General features: G+C 50.7%; 1 protein-coding gene across 3 annotated transcripts in view; it reads right to left on the reverse strand.

The window, feature by feature from the left end:
* Positions 1-403: 403 nt before the first annotated feature.
* Positions 404-16,937, reverse strand: part of EPHB2 (EPH receptor B2) — a 215,785-nt gene continuing 199,251 nt past the window's right edge. For all 3 annotated transcript variants that reach the window (XM_042244590.2, XM_042244591.2, XM_012152536.5), the window contains exons 10-16: positions 11,691-11,813; positions 10,898-11,145; positions 8,741-8,956; positions 7,733-7,882; positions 6,273-6,466; positions 4,286-4,441; positions 404-1,633 (exon numbers count right to left, since the gene is read on the reverse strand). In XM_042244590.2, the coding sequence (XP_042100524.1) occupies positions 1,525-1,633; positions 4,286-4,441; positions 6,273-6,466; positions 7,733-7,882; positions 8,741-8,956; positions 10,898-11,145; positions 11,691-11,813 (1,196 nt within the window). In that variant the 3' untranslated portion in view covers positions 404-1,524. The remainder of the gene's footprint in view (positions 1,634-4,285; positions 4,442-6,272; positions 6,467-7,732; positions 7,883-8,740; positions 8,957-10,897; positions 11,146-11,690; positions 11,814-16,937) is intronic.

Raw genomic sequence — 16,937 nt, forward strand, 5'->3', positions numbered from 1 at the left:
CCTGGCCTCTGGTGCAGCCTGATTGAGGCTTTCCAGAGACAAAGTGGGTTCTGGCCATCTGAGGGCACTCGGGAACCTCGGAGGGGCCGATTTACCTGCAAAATACTGGACAGACTGGGCCAGAAGGAGCGCCAAGATGCAGGCAGAGACTTCTGACCCCGCGACCGCCTCTCCCTTCTTAATCTCTTGCTCTCAGAGACAGTCCTGGGGTGGGATTGGTCCTCCACCTTGGCCCCCTACCCTCTGCCCAAACCTCAGTCTCTGAATGGCCCAGATGGCCCCTAGGCAGTTGGCTTTGGTGAGGCCTGGCAGCGGGAGGGAAACTCTCTGCGGAGTGGGGGAGGGGTGAGGAGGAGGGAAGGATGTCAATGAAAACCATATAAAAAATCCAGAAATGTGCATATAAAATCTCGCCCTTGGTGTATTGCCTAAGTCAGTAAGCAGAAAGCACCTTCTTCCTGGAGAAGGATCAAGTCCTCAAAAGGTAGGAAATGTCAAAGTGTCACTTCATTGTCATAAAAAAAAAAAAAAAAAAACAACCAACAAGTCCCGCCCGCCCCACCCACCCAAACCAAATCCACCCCTGACCAAAAATACCCCCGAGTCCACGAATTGCTGTAAACAAACCCAGATGCAGGAGCAGTCCTTGGTGGCAGTCGTAGCTAGTCCTCCGGATGGGGGCTGGTGGGAGTGTGTGCCCCGCTGGGCCGGGGCCGCCGCGCTGCGCCCGTGATCTGGGCGTGCAGCTTCAGATCCAGGCGGCGGCGGGTGCTGTGCCCAGCCTCAGGAAGGCTGACCTTTCAGGTGTCCCCATGTTCTCCCCGACCCAGGGGGACAGAACTCCCTTCGCAGCCCCGGGAGCTGACAGGGGAAACAAGTCTCTTTCATTGGAGTTTCTAAAATATTTTCCAAAGATAGAAAGATTCTGATCGCCCGGGAGCAGCGGGATTGGATGTTCCCAGGCTGGTTCCAGGGGTGGCTGCCTGTCCGCCTGTCCATCCGCTTGGCACGTTGCTGTTGAGCGAGACCTGGAAGAGCAGCGCTAGGGACAGGAGAGAAGGGTGGGCCCCTGTCTCTCCCCTTCACATTTGTTTTCCTGAACGTGTTTCTTGGCGCCCGCCAGGTCACCTTCCCAGAGGGAGTTGGAGAGAAACTGCTTTTGATCTCCGGTGGGACAAACTGCATGGATCTCCCAAGCCCTTTTTTTTTTTTTTCTTTTCGTTTTTCCTCCAAGAACGATGATTGCTTTCCTTATGAGAATCCTCTTTAAAAAATATTCCTCGGTATTTCCCGCCCCCTCCCGGGATCTATTTTCTTTTGTTCCCATTCCCTTTTTTTCCATCATCTGAGTTGCACATATTCTTGGTGACGTCTCCTGGCTGGAGCGCTGCTTGGTTCTTCCTGTTGCCGGTGGCCTCCTGGCAGGTGGCTGCTGACCCTGCGGTGGACCGAGAACCAGGGGCCGGCTTGGGGGCGCGGAGGGGGCGGGGCCTGGAGGAAGCGGTGAGCCGAGGCAGGTGAACGTCAAACCTCCACCGACTGGATCTGGTTCATCTGTGCCCGCATCACCTGGATACTGTTGAGGATTTTTTTCTGGTGACCAGCCAGGGTGACCCCAACCCGGAGAATGTCCCTTTGGGGAGAGAAGCACATGTGTTAGGGACACGTGAGGGTGGAGGGACTCCATCCAGGTAGAACCACCTGGGCTATTCCAGGGGTTTCTCACTGGAGAGAGCAAGGGAAGGGGGAGGGGAGCTGGAGTGAGTGAATGTTAAGATCGGGAGAGAGGGGGTTGGGAGTGAGGGCACCTAGGTGTACGCGTCTCCTTTGCTGCAGGGGACGAGAAGGGACCCTGCATGACCCTGCAAGAACTAAGTACCCATGTGTTCACTTTTTATCTCTGCTGCTCTTCCTACCACACCCCAGTTCACAGAAGAGAAAACTGAGGCTAAGGGGAGTCCTGTGATTTGCTCAAGGTCACTCAGATGGTCAATACTGAAATCAGATTGATTATATTCTTTGCAGCCAAAGATGGAGAAACTCTATACAGTCAGCAAAAACAAGACTGGGAGATGACTGTGGCTCAGATCATGAATTCCTTATTGCCACATTCAGACTTGAGTTGAAGAAAGTAGGGAAAACCACTAGACCATTCAGGTATGACCTAAATCAAATCCCTTATGATTATACAGTGGAAGTAAGAAATAGATTTAAAGGATTAGATCTGATAGACAGCCTGAAGAACTTTGGATGGAGGTTTGTGACATTGTACAGGAGGAAGTGATCAAGACCACCCCCAAGAAAAAGAAATGCAAAAAGTTTGTCTGAGAAGCCTGTACAAACAGTTATGAAAAGAAGAGAAGTGAAAGGCAAAGGAGAAAAGGAAAGATACACCCATATGAATGCAGGGTTCCAAAGAATAGCAAGGAGAGATAAGAAAGCCTTCCTCAGTGAATCAATGCAAAGAAATAGAGGAAAACAATAGAATGGGAAAGACTAGATATCTCTTCAAGAAAATCAGAGATACCAAGGGAAATTTTCATGCAAAGATGGGCACAATAAAGGACAGAAATGGTATGGACCTAACAGAAGCAGAAGATATTAAGAAGAGGTGGCAAAAATACACAGAAGAACTGTACAAAAAAGATCTTCACGACCCAGATAAGCACGATGGTGTGATCACTCACCTAGAGCCAGACATCCTGGAATGTGAAGTCAAGTGGGCCTTAGGAAATATCACTATGAACAAAGCTAGTGGAGCGATGGAATTGCAGTTCAGCTATTTCAAATCTGAAAAGATGATGCTGTGAAAGTGCTGCACTCAATATGCCAGGAAATTTGGAAAACTCAGGAGTGGCCACAGGACTGGAAAAGGTCAGTTTTCATTCCAATCCCAAAGGCAATGCCAAAGAATGCTGAAACTATCACACAATTTTACTTATCTCACACGCTAGCAAAGTAATGTTCAAAATTCTCCAAGCCAGGCTTCAGCAGTATGTGAACCATAAACTTCCAGATGTTCAAGCTGGATTTAGAAAACCAAGAGGAAACCAGAGACCAAATTGCCAACATCCACTGGATCATCGAAAAAGCAAGAGGGTCCCAGGAAAACATCTGCTTTATTGACTATGCCAAAGCCTTTGACTGTGTGGATCACAATAAACTGTAGAAAATTCTGAAAGAGATGGGAATACCAGACCACCTGATCTGCCTCCTGAGAAATCTGTATGCAGGTCAGGAAGCAACAGTTAGAACTGGACAGGGAACAACAGACTTGTTCCAAATCGGGAAAGGAGTTCATCAAGGCTGTATATTGTCACCCTGCTTATTTAACTTCTATGCAGAGTACATCATGAGAAACACTGGGCTGGAAGAAGCACAAGCTAGAATCAAGATTGGCAGGAGAAATATCAATAACCTTAGATATGCAGATGACACCACCCTTAGCCTCTTGATGAAAGTGAAAGAAGAGAGTGAAAAAGTTGGCTTAAGAAAACGAAGATCATGGCATCTGGTCCCATGACTTCATGGCAAATAGATAGGGAAACAATGGAAATAGTGACAGACTATTTTTTTGGGCTCCAAAATCACTGCAGATGGTGACTGCAGCCATAAAATTAAAAGACGCTTGCTCCTTGCAAGAAAAGTTATGACCAACCTAGACAGCTTACTAAAAACCAGAGATATTACTTTGCCAACAAAGGTCCATCTAGTCAAGGCTATGGTTTTTCCAGTAGTCATGTATGGATGTGAGAGTTGGGCTATAAAGAAAGCTGAGTGCCAAAGAACTGATGCTTTTGAACTATGGTGTTGGAGAAGACTTTTGAGAGTCCCTTGGACGGAAAGGAGATCCAACCAGTCCATCCTAAAGGAAATCAGCAGACTCATTTGAGAAGACCCTGATGCTGGGAAAGATTGATTGAAGGCAGCAGGAAAAGGGGATGACAAAGGACGAGATGGTTGGATGGTATCACCGACTCGATGGACATGAGTCTGAGTAAACTCCAGGAGATGGTGATGGACAGGGAGGCCTGGTGTGCTGCAGTCCATGGGGTCACAAAGAGTCGGACACGACTGAGCGACTGAACTGAACTGAAAAGCCAGTGGGTGGCAGGAGACCCAGATGTTGATCAGAATGTGATTTCTGCATTGGCCATCTTGCTCCTTGGTCCCCCATATCCCTGCTGGGACACTGTCGATTCCTCACTCTCCAGAGCCCCCGTGCTTGGCGGGATGGGTGGGGAGGGGGCCTCACGGTGATGGGTGGAGGCGGCTGGGCACTTACTCCATCATCATCTGTGACACGACATCGAAGGAGGTGAAGCCAGCATTGGCGAAGCTCTCCTTGTACTGCCCCATCTTAATGGCCTCCAGCCACTCGTCCACTGTGTTAAAGCTGGTGTAGTCGGGGATCGTGCGGTCCAGCAATGGCAGGTTGATTCTAGGGGATGGGGTGGCGACAGGTACGGTCAGTGCATGTGCTGCCCTAGGGGTGAGGGTAAGCGTGGGCGTGGGCACACATGCAGGCTGCGTGTGTACTGGCCCGTGTGCATCCCTGTGTGTGAACACAGTGTGTATGCATGTGGCCACTTCTGTGTGAGAGCAGGTGTGAGTCTGAACCCACATAAATGTGCACATGTGTATGTGTGAGTAGGTGAGAGTGAGTATGTGTGCAGGTCTCAAAGCTGGGGCCATCTGGACAGTCTAGGGAAGCCTCTAGGGGACCGCTGAGAGGCTGGAACACAGCGGTGAGGCGGGGACATGTCTCCATGCCGCTGCTTTGGGGGAGAGGGTTTCAGTTGGACTAACTGTGCTGATTTTATCTATCTATCATCTATTTATGCCCGGTCTTAGTTGTGGCATGCCAACTCTTAGCTGTGACATGTGGGATCTAGTTCTCTGACCAGAGATCAAACCCAGACTCTCTGCATTTGGGAGTGGAGTCAGCCACTGGACCGCCAGGAAAGTCCCATCACTGTGCTGAGTACTTGTCATTTCCTCTCCCAATGCCCTTCTCTGTCCTCCCCTACCCTGGCTATGCTACAGGAAGCCGATCTTGTGGACCACATCTCCAAAGTCCAGACACAGCTGGTGGGGCTGGTGGGAATGACTTCCGGGCAGGCAAGGTGTGAAGTGACCATCAGGAGGCTAAACGCTCAGAATGATTTTTATCCAGAGAATCAGGAGTAGCTGAGGCAGGGTTGTGGTGAGGAGGGATGGGAAGGGGCATACATGGACATCTCCTGGCAGGTGAAGGACTTGGGCCCAGAGAGTCTCTGGACACAGCCAGCCCTGGACCCTGAGGATATTTAGCCAGACACCCCTCAGACAGCCCGCGGGGTCGAGGGTCCTGAAGAGTAAGGATGTGCAGGGCTGGGACCAGTCTGTGAAAGCCGCCCAGGGAGAGCCAGCATTGGATGCAGGTCTGGTGCAGGGTGCCCTGGGACCACTGGGCAAAGGGAAGCGCTCGGATCATTGAAGCTGATGCCTGTGCACCTGAGCCAGTCTCTGCTACGAGGATGGCAACTCCAGCGTGGGGGCATGCGTGCCTGTGTTTTCTGTGGTCTGTGAGTACTCCTGAATGTGCATGCTCAGATACGTATGGTTGTGTGTACATGTGAGAGCTTGGGAATGAGTGTATCTGTGTGTGTGAGATTGTGAGCATAAGCATGAGCGTTTGTGCCCAAATGAGCGTTCATGTACGTGTGTAGGACGGTGTGTGTGTGTGTGTGTGTGTGTGTGTGTGTGTGTGTGTGTGTGTGTGAAAGCATGGCTGTGTCGAGGAGGATGCAAATCCAAGTTAGAGGGTCCAGGTTTAAGTGTGAAGTAGGAACCTGAGTGAGGAGTAAATCTATTCACCAAGATCCTGAGAACTGGGACTTCCCTGGTGGTCCAGTGGCTAGGACTCCAAACTCCCAGTGCAGGGGGGGAGCCTGGCTCCATCCCTGGTCAGGGAACAAGATCCTCCACATGCTACAGCTAAAGATCCTGCGAGCCACGTCCAAGATCCAGCACAGCCAAATAAATATTTTACAAAAAGATACTGATAATTTCTCGTGTCCTCTCTGATCACGTTTTAAAAGATGCTTTCTCTCCCACCCATCTCGGGCTTCCCTCTCCTTCTCAGGATAGCCTGTGCCCTGCACCCTGCACCGCAAGGCAGGCAGCCCGCCAAAAAACCCTGGCACTGTCCTTCCCCATCCCAATTCAGCAACCGCAGGAGTGGGCGGGGCCAGGCGGCTCTGGGAAAAGGGGCGGGGCGGGGGACGTACCCGGAAGAGAGCGGCGCCATGGCTTTGAGGCTGTTGGGGTTGCGGATCATCTTGTCCAGCGTGTTGACGATCTGGCCGAACTTGGGCCGGTGGTTGCGGTCCTTCTGCCAGCAGTCCAGCATGAGCTGGTGCAGCGCGCTCGGGCAGTCCATGGGCGGTGGGAGCCGGTAGTCCTGTTCTATGGCGTTGATTACCTGGGGAGGGGCAGGGAGGGATTCCGGGGGTGAGGTAAGCGCATCTGTTCTCTGGCTCTGCCCCCAGGGCGTTGCAGGACGGGCTTATTTGATTGCGCCGTGGCAACCAGCTTCACTTCCTGGAGGCAGCCTGGGTTCCCACCATCTCTGACCTCAGTCTGGCCTGGAAGCTGGGCATCTGGCTCCCTTTCCACTCAGCACCCCAAGATACCTTCTGCCTTAGGGTCCACCAGGCCCACCCTCCTGTGAGCAACCCCCCTTTGGCTGCTCTGTTAGGGGAAAGGAGCCCAAACACCTCTCCAAGCTGTCCTGCCCGCAGGGCCAAATTTGTCTTCCCCAGCTTGACTGTGGGTATCTTCCCTGCTCAGGTATTTATTCCCTGTTCTGCATTGTTGCAAATCAGAATTCCTAGAGAGGGACTTTCAAACACCCCATTACTGAACCTCAGCAACTGTTCTGACCAACTTTCCACTGCTCCCCAACATGACCCCTCGTCATCCCACTTCTGGGCCTTGGCACAGGCTGTTCCTTCCACTGGAAGTCCTCACATCTTCAAATCTCACTACTGTTTGAGTCCCAGCTATCGGTATAGACCTCATGGCTAACTGTGCCATGTTCCCTTTCCTGAGCACCTGCAGGGTTTGATGCCTGCCTTCTTCACTTTACCACCTGGCCATACATAGCACCTGTTAACTCCATCTGGTTCCCTGAATGACTGTCTTGTCCCTCATATGGGAGGTGAACCCCTGAGGGGCAGACATGGTCGCTTAGGGTTGGCCACAGGTGGCTGGATCCTGAAGATCTGCCTATTTGTGGATGAGGGGGCCTTTTCTGGGCTTCCCAGGTGGCGCTAGTGGTAATGAACCTGCCTGCCAATGCAGGAAACATAAGAGATGCGGGTTTGATTCTTGGCCTGGGAAGATCCCCTGGAGAAGAGAATGGCAACCCCTCTCCAGTATTCTTGCCTGGAGAATCCCATGGACAGAGGAGCTGGCTGGCTACAGTCCACAGGTCGCAAAGAGCTGGATACGAATGAAGCGACTTAGCATGCATGCATGGGCCTTTTCTCCTCCTGACCCCCTGGAGAGTCCAGGGTCCTGTGCAGATGTTTGAATCAACCAACACTGTGCTGGGAGCTGCCCGGACCCAGGATCTCAGGGACCTTGCTCCTACCTGCTGAAAGTCGAGCAAAAGCCCTAGAGTTCTAGGTCCTCCCCTCCCGCCTGGCTGGCCAGAGAGGCTGTGCCCACCTCCTTGCAGACTTACGTCTTGGTTGGTCATATCCCAGTAGGGCCGTTCCCCGTAGGACATCACCTCCCACATGACGATGCCGTAGCTCCAGACGTCACTGGCCGAGGTGAACTTCCGGTACTGGATGGCCTCTGGGGCCGTCCAGCGGATGGGGATCTTCCCACCCTGGGGAGCAGGACAGGGAGCGTCAATGGGTGGGAAGCTGAGCCGAATGGCCTCTTCTGGCAAAGCTCCCTACCCTCTGCCCCATGCTGCACAGTCACAAAGTGCCTTATTGCTTCCCTAGACTGTCTTATTCCTTTCTGTTTAAAACTCTTCAACAGGGCCTTCCCTGGTCATCCAGTGGTTAATAATTCATCTTTCCAAAGCAGGGGACATGGGTTTGATCTCTGGCTGGGGAACTAGGATCTACATGCTGTGAGGCAACTAAGCTCATCCACGGCAACTACTGAGCCCATGCTCTGGAGCTTCAACTAGGGAAGCACAATTGCATGCCTCAGAGAAGACCCAGCACAGCCAAAAAGCAAAACCACCACCCCCACCCTGCCCCGCCTCCCTGCAACTCTTCAACAACCCTAACAGCTTTCAGGAGAGAGTCCTGACCCTGGGCAATCAAGGGTCTCCAAGATGTGGCCCTGCCTACCTCTCCAGCATGGTTGCCCACCACTTTTCCCGACAGCCTGTGTGCCAGTCACACCTGCCCATGAGAATACAGCACCTGGCAAACTTTTACTGGCACTTGGCTTTCAGCTCAGCTATCATTCCCTCTTAGCAAGCCTTCCTCTGCCTCCTAAGTCTGGTGTCTGACTCTTAGCCCCATTGCTCAGTAGTGCTCTGTACATCTGTGCCCACCAGCCTGTGAGCTCCAAGAGGGCAGAAATCGGGGTTTATGTCTCTACCTCTCCAGGGCTCAGAACAGCGCTTGGCATGAGCAAGTGTTGGTGAGAATGTGTTGTGGGGAGAGACGGATGTCCACCCTCTTTCCTGGCCCTGCGGCTCCGCTGTTCCCTGCCTCCGTCTTACCAGGGCGCTGGTGTACGTGGGGTCTGAGGTATCGTCCTCCAGGAAGCGTGAGAGCCCGAAGTCAGAAACCTTGCAGACCAGGTTGCTGTTGACGAGGATGTTGCGGGCGGCCAGGTCGCGGTGGACGTAGTTCATGTCGGCCAGGTACTTCATGCCAGCCGCGATGCCCCGTAGCATGCCCACCAGCTGGATGACTGTGAACTGCCCGTCATTTTGCTTTGGGAGAAGTGGAGGAAACACAGAGTGAATGGAAGTGCGTGTGTCAGATCTCTGGAGCTTTCTCACAGTGGGACACCAGACTGGGGCCCTGTCGCCCTGGCCTGGGCTCCCTGTGGAAAGGGCTCAGATGCTCAGGCCATACAGAGGCCAAGGAGAGGCTGGTTTCAGGGTGGCGGAGAGAACATGGACTCCAGGGCTGGTTGGATTCTGGCTTTTTCCCTTGCTGGCTGTGCAACTTTGGACATGTGACCTAACCTCTCAGAGTCTTGAAAGTCAAAGTCGCTCAGTCATGTCCAACTCTTTACAACCCCATGGACTATACAGTCCATGGAATTCTCCAGGCCAGAATACCAGGCCTTTCCCTCCTCCAGGGGCTCTTCCCAACCCACCCATTGAACCCAGGTCTCCTGCATTGCAAGTGGATTCTTTACCAGCTGAGCCACCAGGGAAGCCCAAGAATACCGGAGTGTAGCCTATCCCTTCTCCAGCAGATCTTCCCAACCAAGGAATTGAACTGGGGTCTCCTGCATTGCAGGCAGATTCTTTACCAGCTGAGCCACCAGGGAAGCCCCTGTTTCCTCAACTGTGTGTTAAATGGGAATAAGTAATGCCCACCTTCTAGGGCACTCAGTGTTCAACAAGAAGGTGCATGGAAGGCTCCTGGCACATACTAGGTGCTTAATAAATATTTGTTAAATAGGTAGTTCAGTGGCATACTTCTTAAAAAATTTTTTTTTATTGCTGTATAACTGATCTACAATGCGGCCTTAGTTCCAGGTGTACAGCAAAGTGAATCAGTTACACGTATACCCACTCTTTTTAGATTCTTTTCCCATATAGGTCATTACGAAGTACTGAGTAGAATCCCCTGTGCTATACAGTAGGTCCTTATTAGTTAGTTATCTTATAGGTGTGCATATATATATATATATATATATATGTTGTTGTTCAGTTGCTCAGTCCTGTCTGACTCTCTGATCCCACGGACTGCAGCATGCGAGGCCCACCTGTCCTTCACTATCTTCCAGAGTTTAACCAAGTTCATGTGTATTGAGTCAGTGATGCCATCTAACAATCTCATCCTCTGGTGCCCTCCTCTCCTTTTGCCTTCAATCTTTCCCAGCATCTGACTCACTGGAGAAGACCCTGATGATGGGAAAGATTCTATTTATAGTAGCATGTATGTGTCAGTTCCAATCTTCCAGTTTATCCCTCCCCTTCCAATGGCATACTTCTGATTCCTAGTCAGTGCTCTTTATCTAGCTGGTTGACTGACTTCTCGGGGGGCCTAGAACTTTCGTCTGTTGCCTTGTGCTCCAAACTCTTCCTGTATAGCTTTGGGGAAATCCAAAGCTGGTGGAAACTCTGGACTAAGGGTCAGGAGACCTGGATCCAGTCCTGGCTCTCATCTTGAGCCTCCGGGTAACCTTGGGCACACTCTGCTTCTCTTAGAGCTTCAGTTTTTCTCTTGGGCGTTATGAGAAGGCTGGCTAAGTGCTTGGAGGGAACAGATTTCAGGTTGTATGCCAACTCTGATCAACTGGCCGTGGTTTCCCTGATAGAGAAAGATTCTGAGATTGCTTCTGGGTTTAGTGGAGAGAGTCTGGGATTTATTAGCAATGCCTGTTGTGGGTTCAATCCCTCTATCCCTGGGTCAGGGAGGTTCCCTGGAGGAGGGCATGGCAACCCACTCCAGTATTCTTGCTCGGAGAATCCCATGGACAGAGGAGCCTGGACAGCCACAGTCCATAGGGTCGCAAAGAGTCAAGACACAACTGAAGTGACTTAGCACGCATGTACGCCATGCGTAAAGGAATAGAAAGTGGCAGCAAGCAAGCCATTCTTGACCATGATCTTTCCAAGACCTTTCAGGCTCTGACAGCATAAAGCTATGTTCACCACTGCTCTTCCTGCCCCACCACTCTTGGCTTTCCCTACCCGGAGGAAGGAGTCCAGGGAGCCATTTTCCATGAACTCAGTGATGATCATCACAGGTGTGCTCTTGGTGACCACGCCCTCCAGGTGGATGACGTTGGGATGGTCAAACTGCCCCATGATGGAGGCCTCGCTCAGAAAGTCCCGGCGCTGCTTCTCAGTATAGCCTGACTTGAGGGTCTTGATGGCCACGAAGATCTCTCTCTTGCCCGGCAGCTTCAGGTGGCCACTGCATACCTCACCAAACTCTCCTGGGACAGACACACCAAAGAGGCAGGATGTCACTTAGCAGGTGGAAGCGCCACCTCCCTCTTCCCTGTCACCTCTGCCCCTGGGGCCAGTTAATCCTTGCAGACACAGAATCCCTTTAGAGAATGCAAGGGCCCCAAAGAGTCTCAGCCACCTTCAGGAGGAAGGGTAAACCCTTCATGGCCAACCCGTGGTGTTTGGCTAGGCGTGGGGTGAGGATGTAGGGGGACCTGGGGAGATGGAGCGAGGGACCTGGGATGAGTGGCAGGAAGGACAAAGCATTAGACAGAGTCCAGAGTACCGGGTCCCAGAACTAGCTCGGTCTCTGATGTGAGCAAGCTCCTTCCCTGGGCCTATTTCCTCATGTGATGAGGAGGTAGTTTTACTGGACATCTTTGGGAGCCCTTGCACCTTGGACATTCTGAGTCTTCAGGCCTTGGAGGGTCCTCTGAGGCATCCTACCCTCCACCCCAGGAGTACACATTGGGGTGGTCCCCCCCTACCCATGGCTGAGGCCCTGGTACTTGGGAGAGTACCAGTCACCTACCTGCTCCAATCACCTGCTCAATTTTGACACAGGAGATGTCAATTTCCTTGGCAAACTCCCGCACTGCCTCATTGGGGTCTTCGTAGGTGAAGGGGTCGATGTAGATCTTCATGCCTGGGGTCACTGGGAGAGAAGGTCAGGCTTAGTCACGTGCGCAGACTCAAGAGGTGGACAGACGGAAAAGTGTGAACCAGTCCTTCTGCGGAGAGAAGGACTCTCCCAACAGGGCCCCAGGAAGAGCTTGGCAACCCCCTGCATTTTCCCTTGACCTCTCTGGGTCTCAGTGAGCAAGTAGGCACTGAGCTAAGTAGAGGGTGAGGGGAACAGAAAGGTCAGCAGGGATAGCAAATAGGTTCTAGTTTTTGTTCCAACTGCAATTGATTAATAAGGGCTTCCTCCAGCAGCTAAAAGACTGTGGGGATTGATTAACAATGTCTGTTCGAGCGTGGGCATGAAAGGACAGATAGGCTTGTCACGCTTGTGATGGAGAATCGGGGGTGCAAAGTAAAGGAAGAGGAAGACAAGAAAGGAGCAGAGGGAACTGGAACAAAAATACAGAAAGAGCAGGCAACAGACCATGGTCTTGGTCTTTTGCTAAGGAGATTTCCCTGTTTCTCAAGGCCTAACTCAGGCCTGCTCTCTGCTCAGGAGACTTTTTGGCTGCCTCAGGCATCCCAGGCACTGGAGGGGCTGCCTCACAAGCATCTGAGTACCCACAGCTCCTAGGCCCACCTCCTGGGTCCCTCTGTTAGCCAGGTCTCAAACTTTTCTGGATCTCATATTCCTTGGTGATCAGCAGGAGGCTGGACACGGGGCATATAAATTTAATCCCTGATCTGATATGGATTTTTATTTTTGATGCAGAAAGGAAGATGGTAACTTGGATACTAAAGACCCAATTCTGACCTCAGCAGTGAGTCAGCAACGTGCTTTGAAGGAAGGGAAAGAGGATCCCTCCCTCTTCCTCCCAGATGACTAGTCTTCCACTTCCCAGACCATCTGGCTCTCACCCAGCCGGGGCCTTCCTCTGGGTCCTGAGCTCCCTCCCCGCATTCTCCGCCTGCTCCAGGAGCTGTGACTTTGGGGGCAGCAGCTCTAGGCCTTGGGCGCTGGAGTCTCTGGACTGCAGCAAGGTTGGCTGGTTGTTGAGTGGGGTCACAACCCTGCTTAGCTCCGTTACCTTGGACTTGTTAGTTGACCACTCTCAGCCTCTAGTTCAGACATTCCAGTCATCTAAGAGCTGGAACCTCTAACACAGGGGCTGGCAAAATGGCCCACTGCCCGTTTTGTAATAAAGTGTCATAAATAAAGTTTTATTGGAACACAGCCACACACATTCCTTTGTTTGTGACTGCCTTCATGCTCCAGTGGCTGAGTTGATCAGTTACAACAGAGACCATAAGGCCTGCAAAGCCTAAAATATTTACTGTCTAACCCTTTACAGAAAAGCTTGCCAACCACTGCTCTAACACATTAGTTTTATTTTGTCTTATTTATGTGGCTGTCTGCCTAGCCCTTTAGGTCAGAGTTTTCTTAATTTGGGTCTGTGAACCACTTGGCAGGCCCAGGATGGGTTGAGTGGAGCTGCTGAAATGGAATACATTATTATTGTCTTTTTGGATTAGAAAAATAATTTATGCTCTTTATAGTTTAAAATTATGTAAATAAATATTGTTGAAAATAAAAGTTCTCCAAAAATCTATCTCTGAATATAGAATTTTTTTCTGGATTCCCTTATAATTTTATACACGTACATATGTATATTTGTGTTTTTCTGGGCATAGGATCCAAAACTTTTAGCAGACTTAGAGGAGCCTCTGACCTCAAAAGAGGTTAAGAACTACCGTCTTCCAACTTTCCTGGTGGTCCAGTGGTTAAGAATCTGCCTTCCAATGCAGGGGACTCGGGTTTGACCCCTGATCGGGGAACTAAGATCCCACATACCGTGGGGTAACTAAGCCTGTGTGCTGCAACTTTTGAGCCCACGTGCCACAACAAAAACCCAGCACAACCTAAATAAATAAAAAATAAAACTATAAGAATTAAGTGAGATGATTAAAAAAATCCGCCATCGTGGGAGCCTGGAAGCGGGGGATGGGTGCACATTTTTTCCTCATCCCTCCCTCCCCGGCGCACTGCAGAATGAACGCTCTTCACGCCATTGACACTCAGTGTCTGTAGATTGACAGAACCGGGATGATAGACATAGAAGAATAACAATACCAGTTTCCACTTTCTGAGCCCTTTGTCTCTGCCCAACACTGTGCCAGGCTCTTTATATGTATAATCCCATCTCCTCCACCCAACAGCTAGCTCCGAGAGGTTGTTGTTTAGTTGCTAAGTCCTGTCCAACTCTTTGCGACCCCAAGGGCTGCAGCATGTCAGGCTTCCCTGTCCTTCACCATCTCCCTGAGTTTGCTCAAACCTGTGTCTATTGAATGGGTGATGCCATCTCGTCCTCTGTTGCCCCTTCTCCTCCTGCCCTCAGTCTTTCCCAGCATCAGGGTCTGGGTCTTGGCAATTTGCATCAGGTGACCAAAGTATTGGAGCTTCAGTCTTTCCAATGAATATTCAGGACTGAGTTCCTTTAGGATTGACTGGTTTGATCTCCTTGCAGTCCAAGGGACTCTCAAGAGTCTTCTCCAACACCAGAATTTGAAAGGATCTGTGCTCAGCCTTCTTTATGGTCCAACTCTCACATCAATAGTAATAGTCATTTACAATAGCAAATGACTATTGGAAAAACCATAGCTTTGACTAGACGGACCTTTGTTGGCAAAGTGATATCTCTGCTTTTTAATATGCTGTCTAGGTTTGTCATAGATTTTTCTTCCAAAGAGCAAGGATCTTTTAATTTCATGGCTGAAGTCACCGTTTGCAGTGATTCTGGAGCCCAAGATAATAAAACCAGTCACTGATTCCACCTTCCCCCCTTCTATTTTCCATGAAGTGATGGGACTGGATGCCATGATCTTAGTTTTTTGAATGAGATCATTATTCTCATTTCACTTGAGAGAAAACTTTAGCTCAGAGAGGCTAAGTAATTTGTCCAAGGCCACACAGCTAGCAAATGGCACAGCCAGCATTCGAACCCAGGTCTGTCAGAATTGAGCCGAGGGTCACTGCTCTGAATCACCAAGCTCGCTGCTTCCTGAAGGAAACCCATCCAGATCTGGTGCATGTTTCCTCCTCCTGGATTCATCTGTGATTCCTCCTTCCCCAAGTCAGCCCTCCCCAGAGCAGGGGCATCAGCTCCCTCAGAGAGGCTCTCTTTTTATGCCCAGACTCAGTGTCTGGACTGTGGCCCTTGGTGACTGACTTTTCACTTCCCTGCCAACAGAACTAGGGGAAGCTCTTCCTGTTGGACCAGCTGGGAGGGAGGACAGGAATGAGTCAGTTCAGGGAACTAAGGAGAAGCATGATGGGAGCTCAAAGCCTGCTTGGATGCTGCCAACCAATCAGATGCCGTCCCCAAGCCTTGGACAGGAGTGCTAGTCAGGAGGGCTCATCACTTACAGCAGGGGTCCCCAACCCCCTCGGGCCACTTGGACTGGTACCCGTTAGGAACCAGGCCACACAGTAGGAGGTGTAAGTGAGCAAAGTTTCATCTGTATCTATAGCTGCTCTCTAACACTCTCCCCAGAGTGGGGAGGAGAAGGGGACGACAGAGGATGAGATGGTTGGATGGCATCACCGACTCAATGGACATGAGTTTGAGTAAGTTCTGGGAGTTGGTGATGGACAAGGAGGGCTGGCATGCTGCACACCATGGGATCACAAAGAATCAGACATGACTGAGCGACTGAACTGAACTGATCACTCTCCCATCACCCCTAAATGGGACCGTCTAGTTGCAGGAAAACAAGCTCAGGGCTCCCACTCATTCTGCATTATGGTGAATTGTAGAATTATTTCATTACGTATCACAGTGTAATAATAACAGAGGGCTTCCCTGGTGACTCAGATGGTAAAGAATCTGCCTGCAATTCACGAGACCTGAGTTTGATCCCTGGGTTGGGAAGATCCCCTGGAGGAGGGCATGGCAACCCACTCCAGTATTCTTGCCTAGAGAATTCCATGAACAGGGTTGCAAAGAGTTGGACACGACCGAGTGATTAACACACACTAATAATCATAATAGAAATAAAAATCATAATAGAAATCACAGTAAATGTGATGCACTTGAATCATCCCTCTACCCCTGCCACTGGTCTGTGGAAAAATTCTCTTCCACGAAACTGCCGGGACCTCTGGCTTAAAGGAGGTCCTTAAAGGCAAGTGCCTTCCTCTGGCTTTCCTCCGTAATGGCCTCCACTGACAGCTCCCTGCTACTGCCAGCATGAGGAATTACTTATCCAGAGGTCCCAGACATGCCTCACAACTTCTGGCCTCTCTGCTTCTGTTCGCGTGGTTCCTTCTACCTGGAGCACCCTCTTCTTCCTTTGTGTCCAGGTCGAATGCCACCTCCTGTGTGCAGCCTGCCTGGATCCCTCCAGAGGGGACCAAGGCCTTCTCAGGCTAGCACTGCTCTGCCCCCAGGCCCACTCCCACAGATGTCTGTATGACTTTTCTACCTCGTGCCAGGGATCCCGTATTCACAGGCCCACAGTCCCCCGACCCTTTTCTGGAACACTCTCCTGCCTGCAAGGGCTTGCTTTACCCTCTCTCCCCCAGGGGCACAGAGGCCATGTCTGTCTTGTTCTTGCTAAATCCCAGGGCTTGGCACATAGACGGTGCTCAATAAATGCTCACTGGAAGAACACTAGCCTTACTCATTGACATGCCCTTGTTTTCTCTCTCCACCCGTTTGGGGTCACAAATACTTTTGGGAATGTTGTGAAAGCTATGAATTCTGCTTCCTGGCCAAGAATTCACACGTGTGTGCATGTGCCAATGGTCAGCATGTAATTTTGGGATGTTTATAGGCCCCGGAAGCTCTAGCAGTTATTAACTCTCCAGTTACGAGCCCTTGCTCTAAAATGTTTTCTCTACAGTATATTTGAGGGTCGTATATAGTAGGTACTTAATAAATGCTTTTTGACTATATGGCTCTGAGTGCTGCAGTTCCTGCTTCGGTGACCCTCTGGTTTCGCCTCACCATTGATAACATGATTTGCTCACAGTTTAGCATGGTTTCACCACATAGCAGACCCTGTTCTAGGCACTTAACAGGTATTGATCCAATTAATCTTCCCTGACAATCTTTCTGGGTAAATGCTACTATTAGACTGAGCCCTACGAAACTGT

This window comes from Ovis aries, chromosome 2, assembly GCF_016772045.2.
Source record: "Ovis aries strain OAR_USU_Benz2616 breed Rambouillet chromosome 2, ARS-UI_Ramb_v3.0, whole genome shotgun sequence".
In the NCBI taxonomy this organism is placed as follows: domain Eukaryota; kingdom Metazoa; phylum Chordata; class Mammalia; order Artiodactyla; family Bovidae; genus Ovis; species Ovis aries.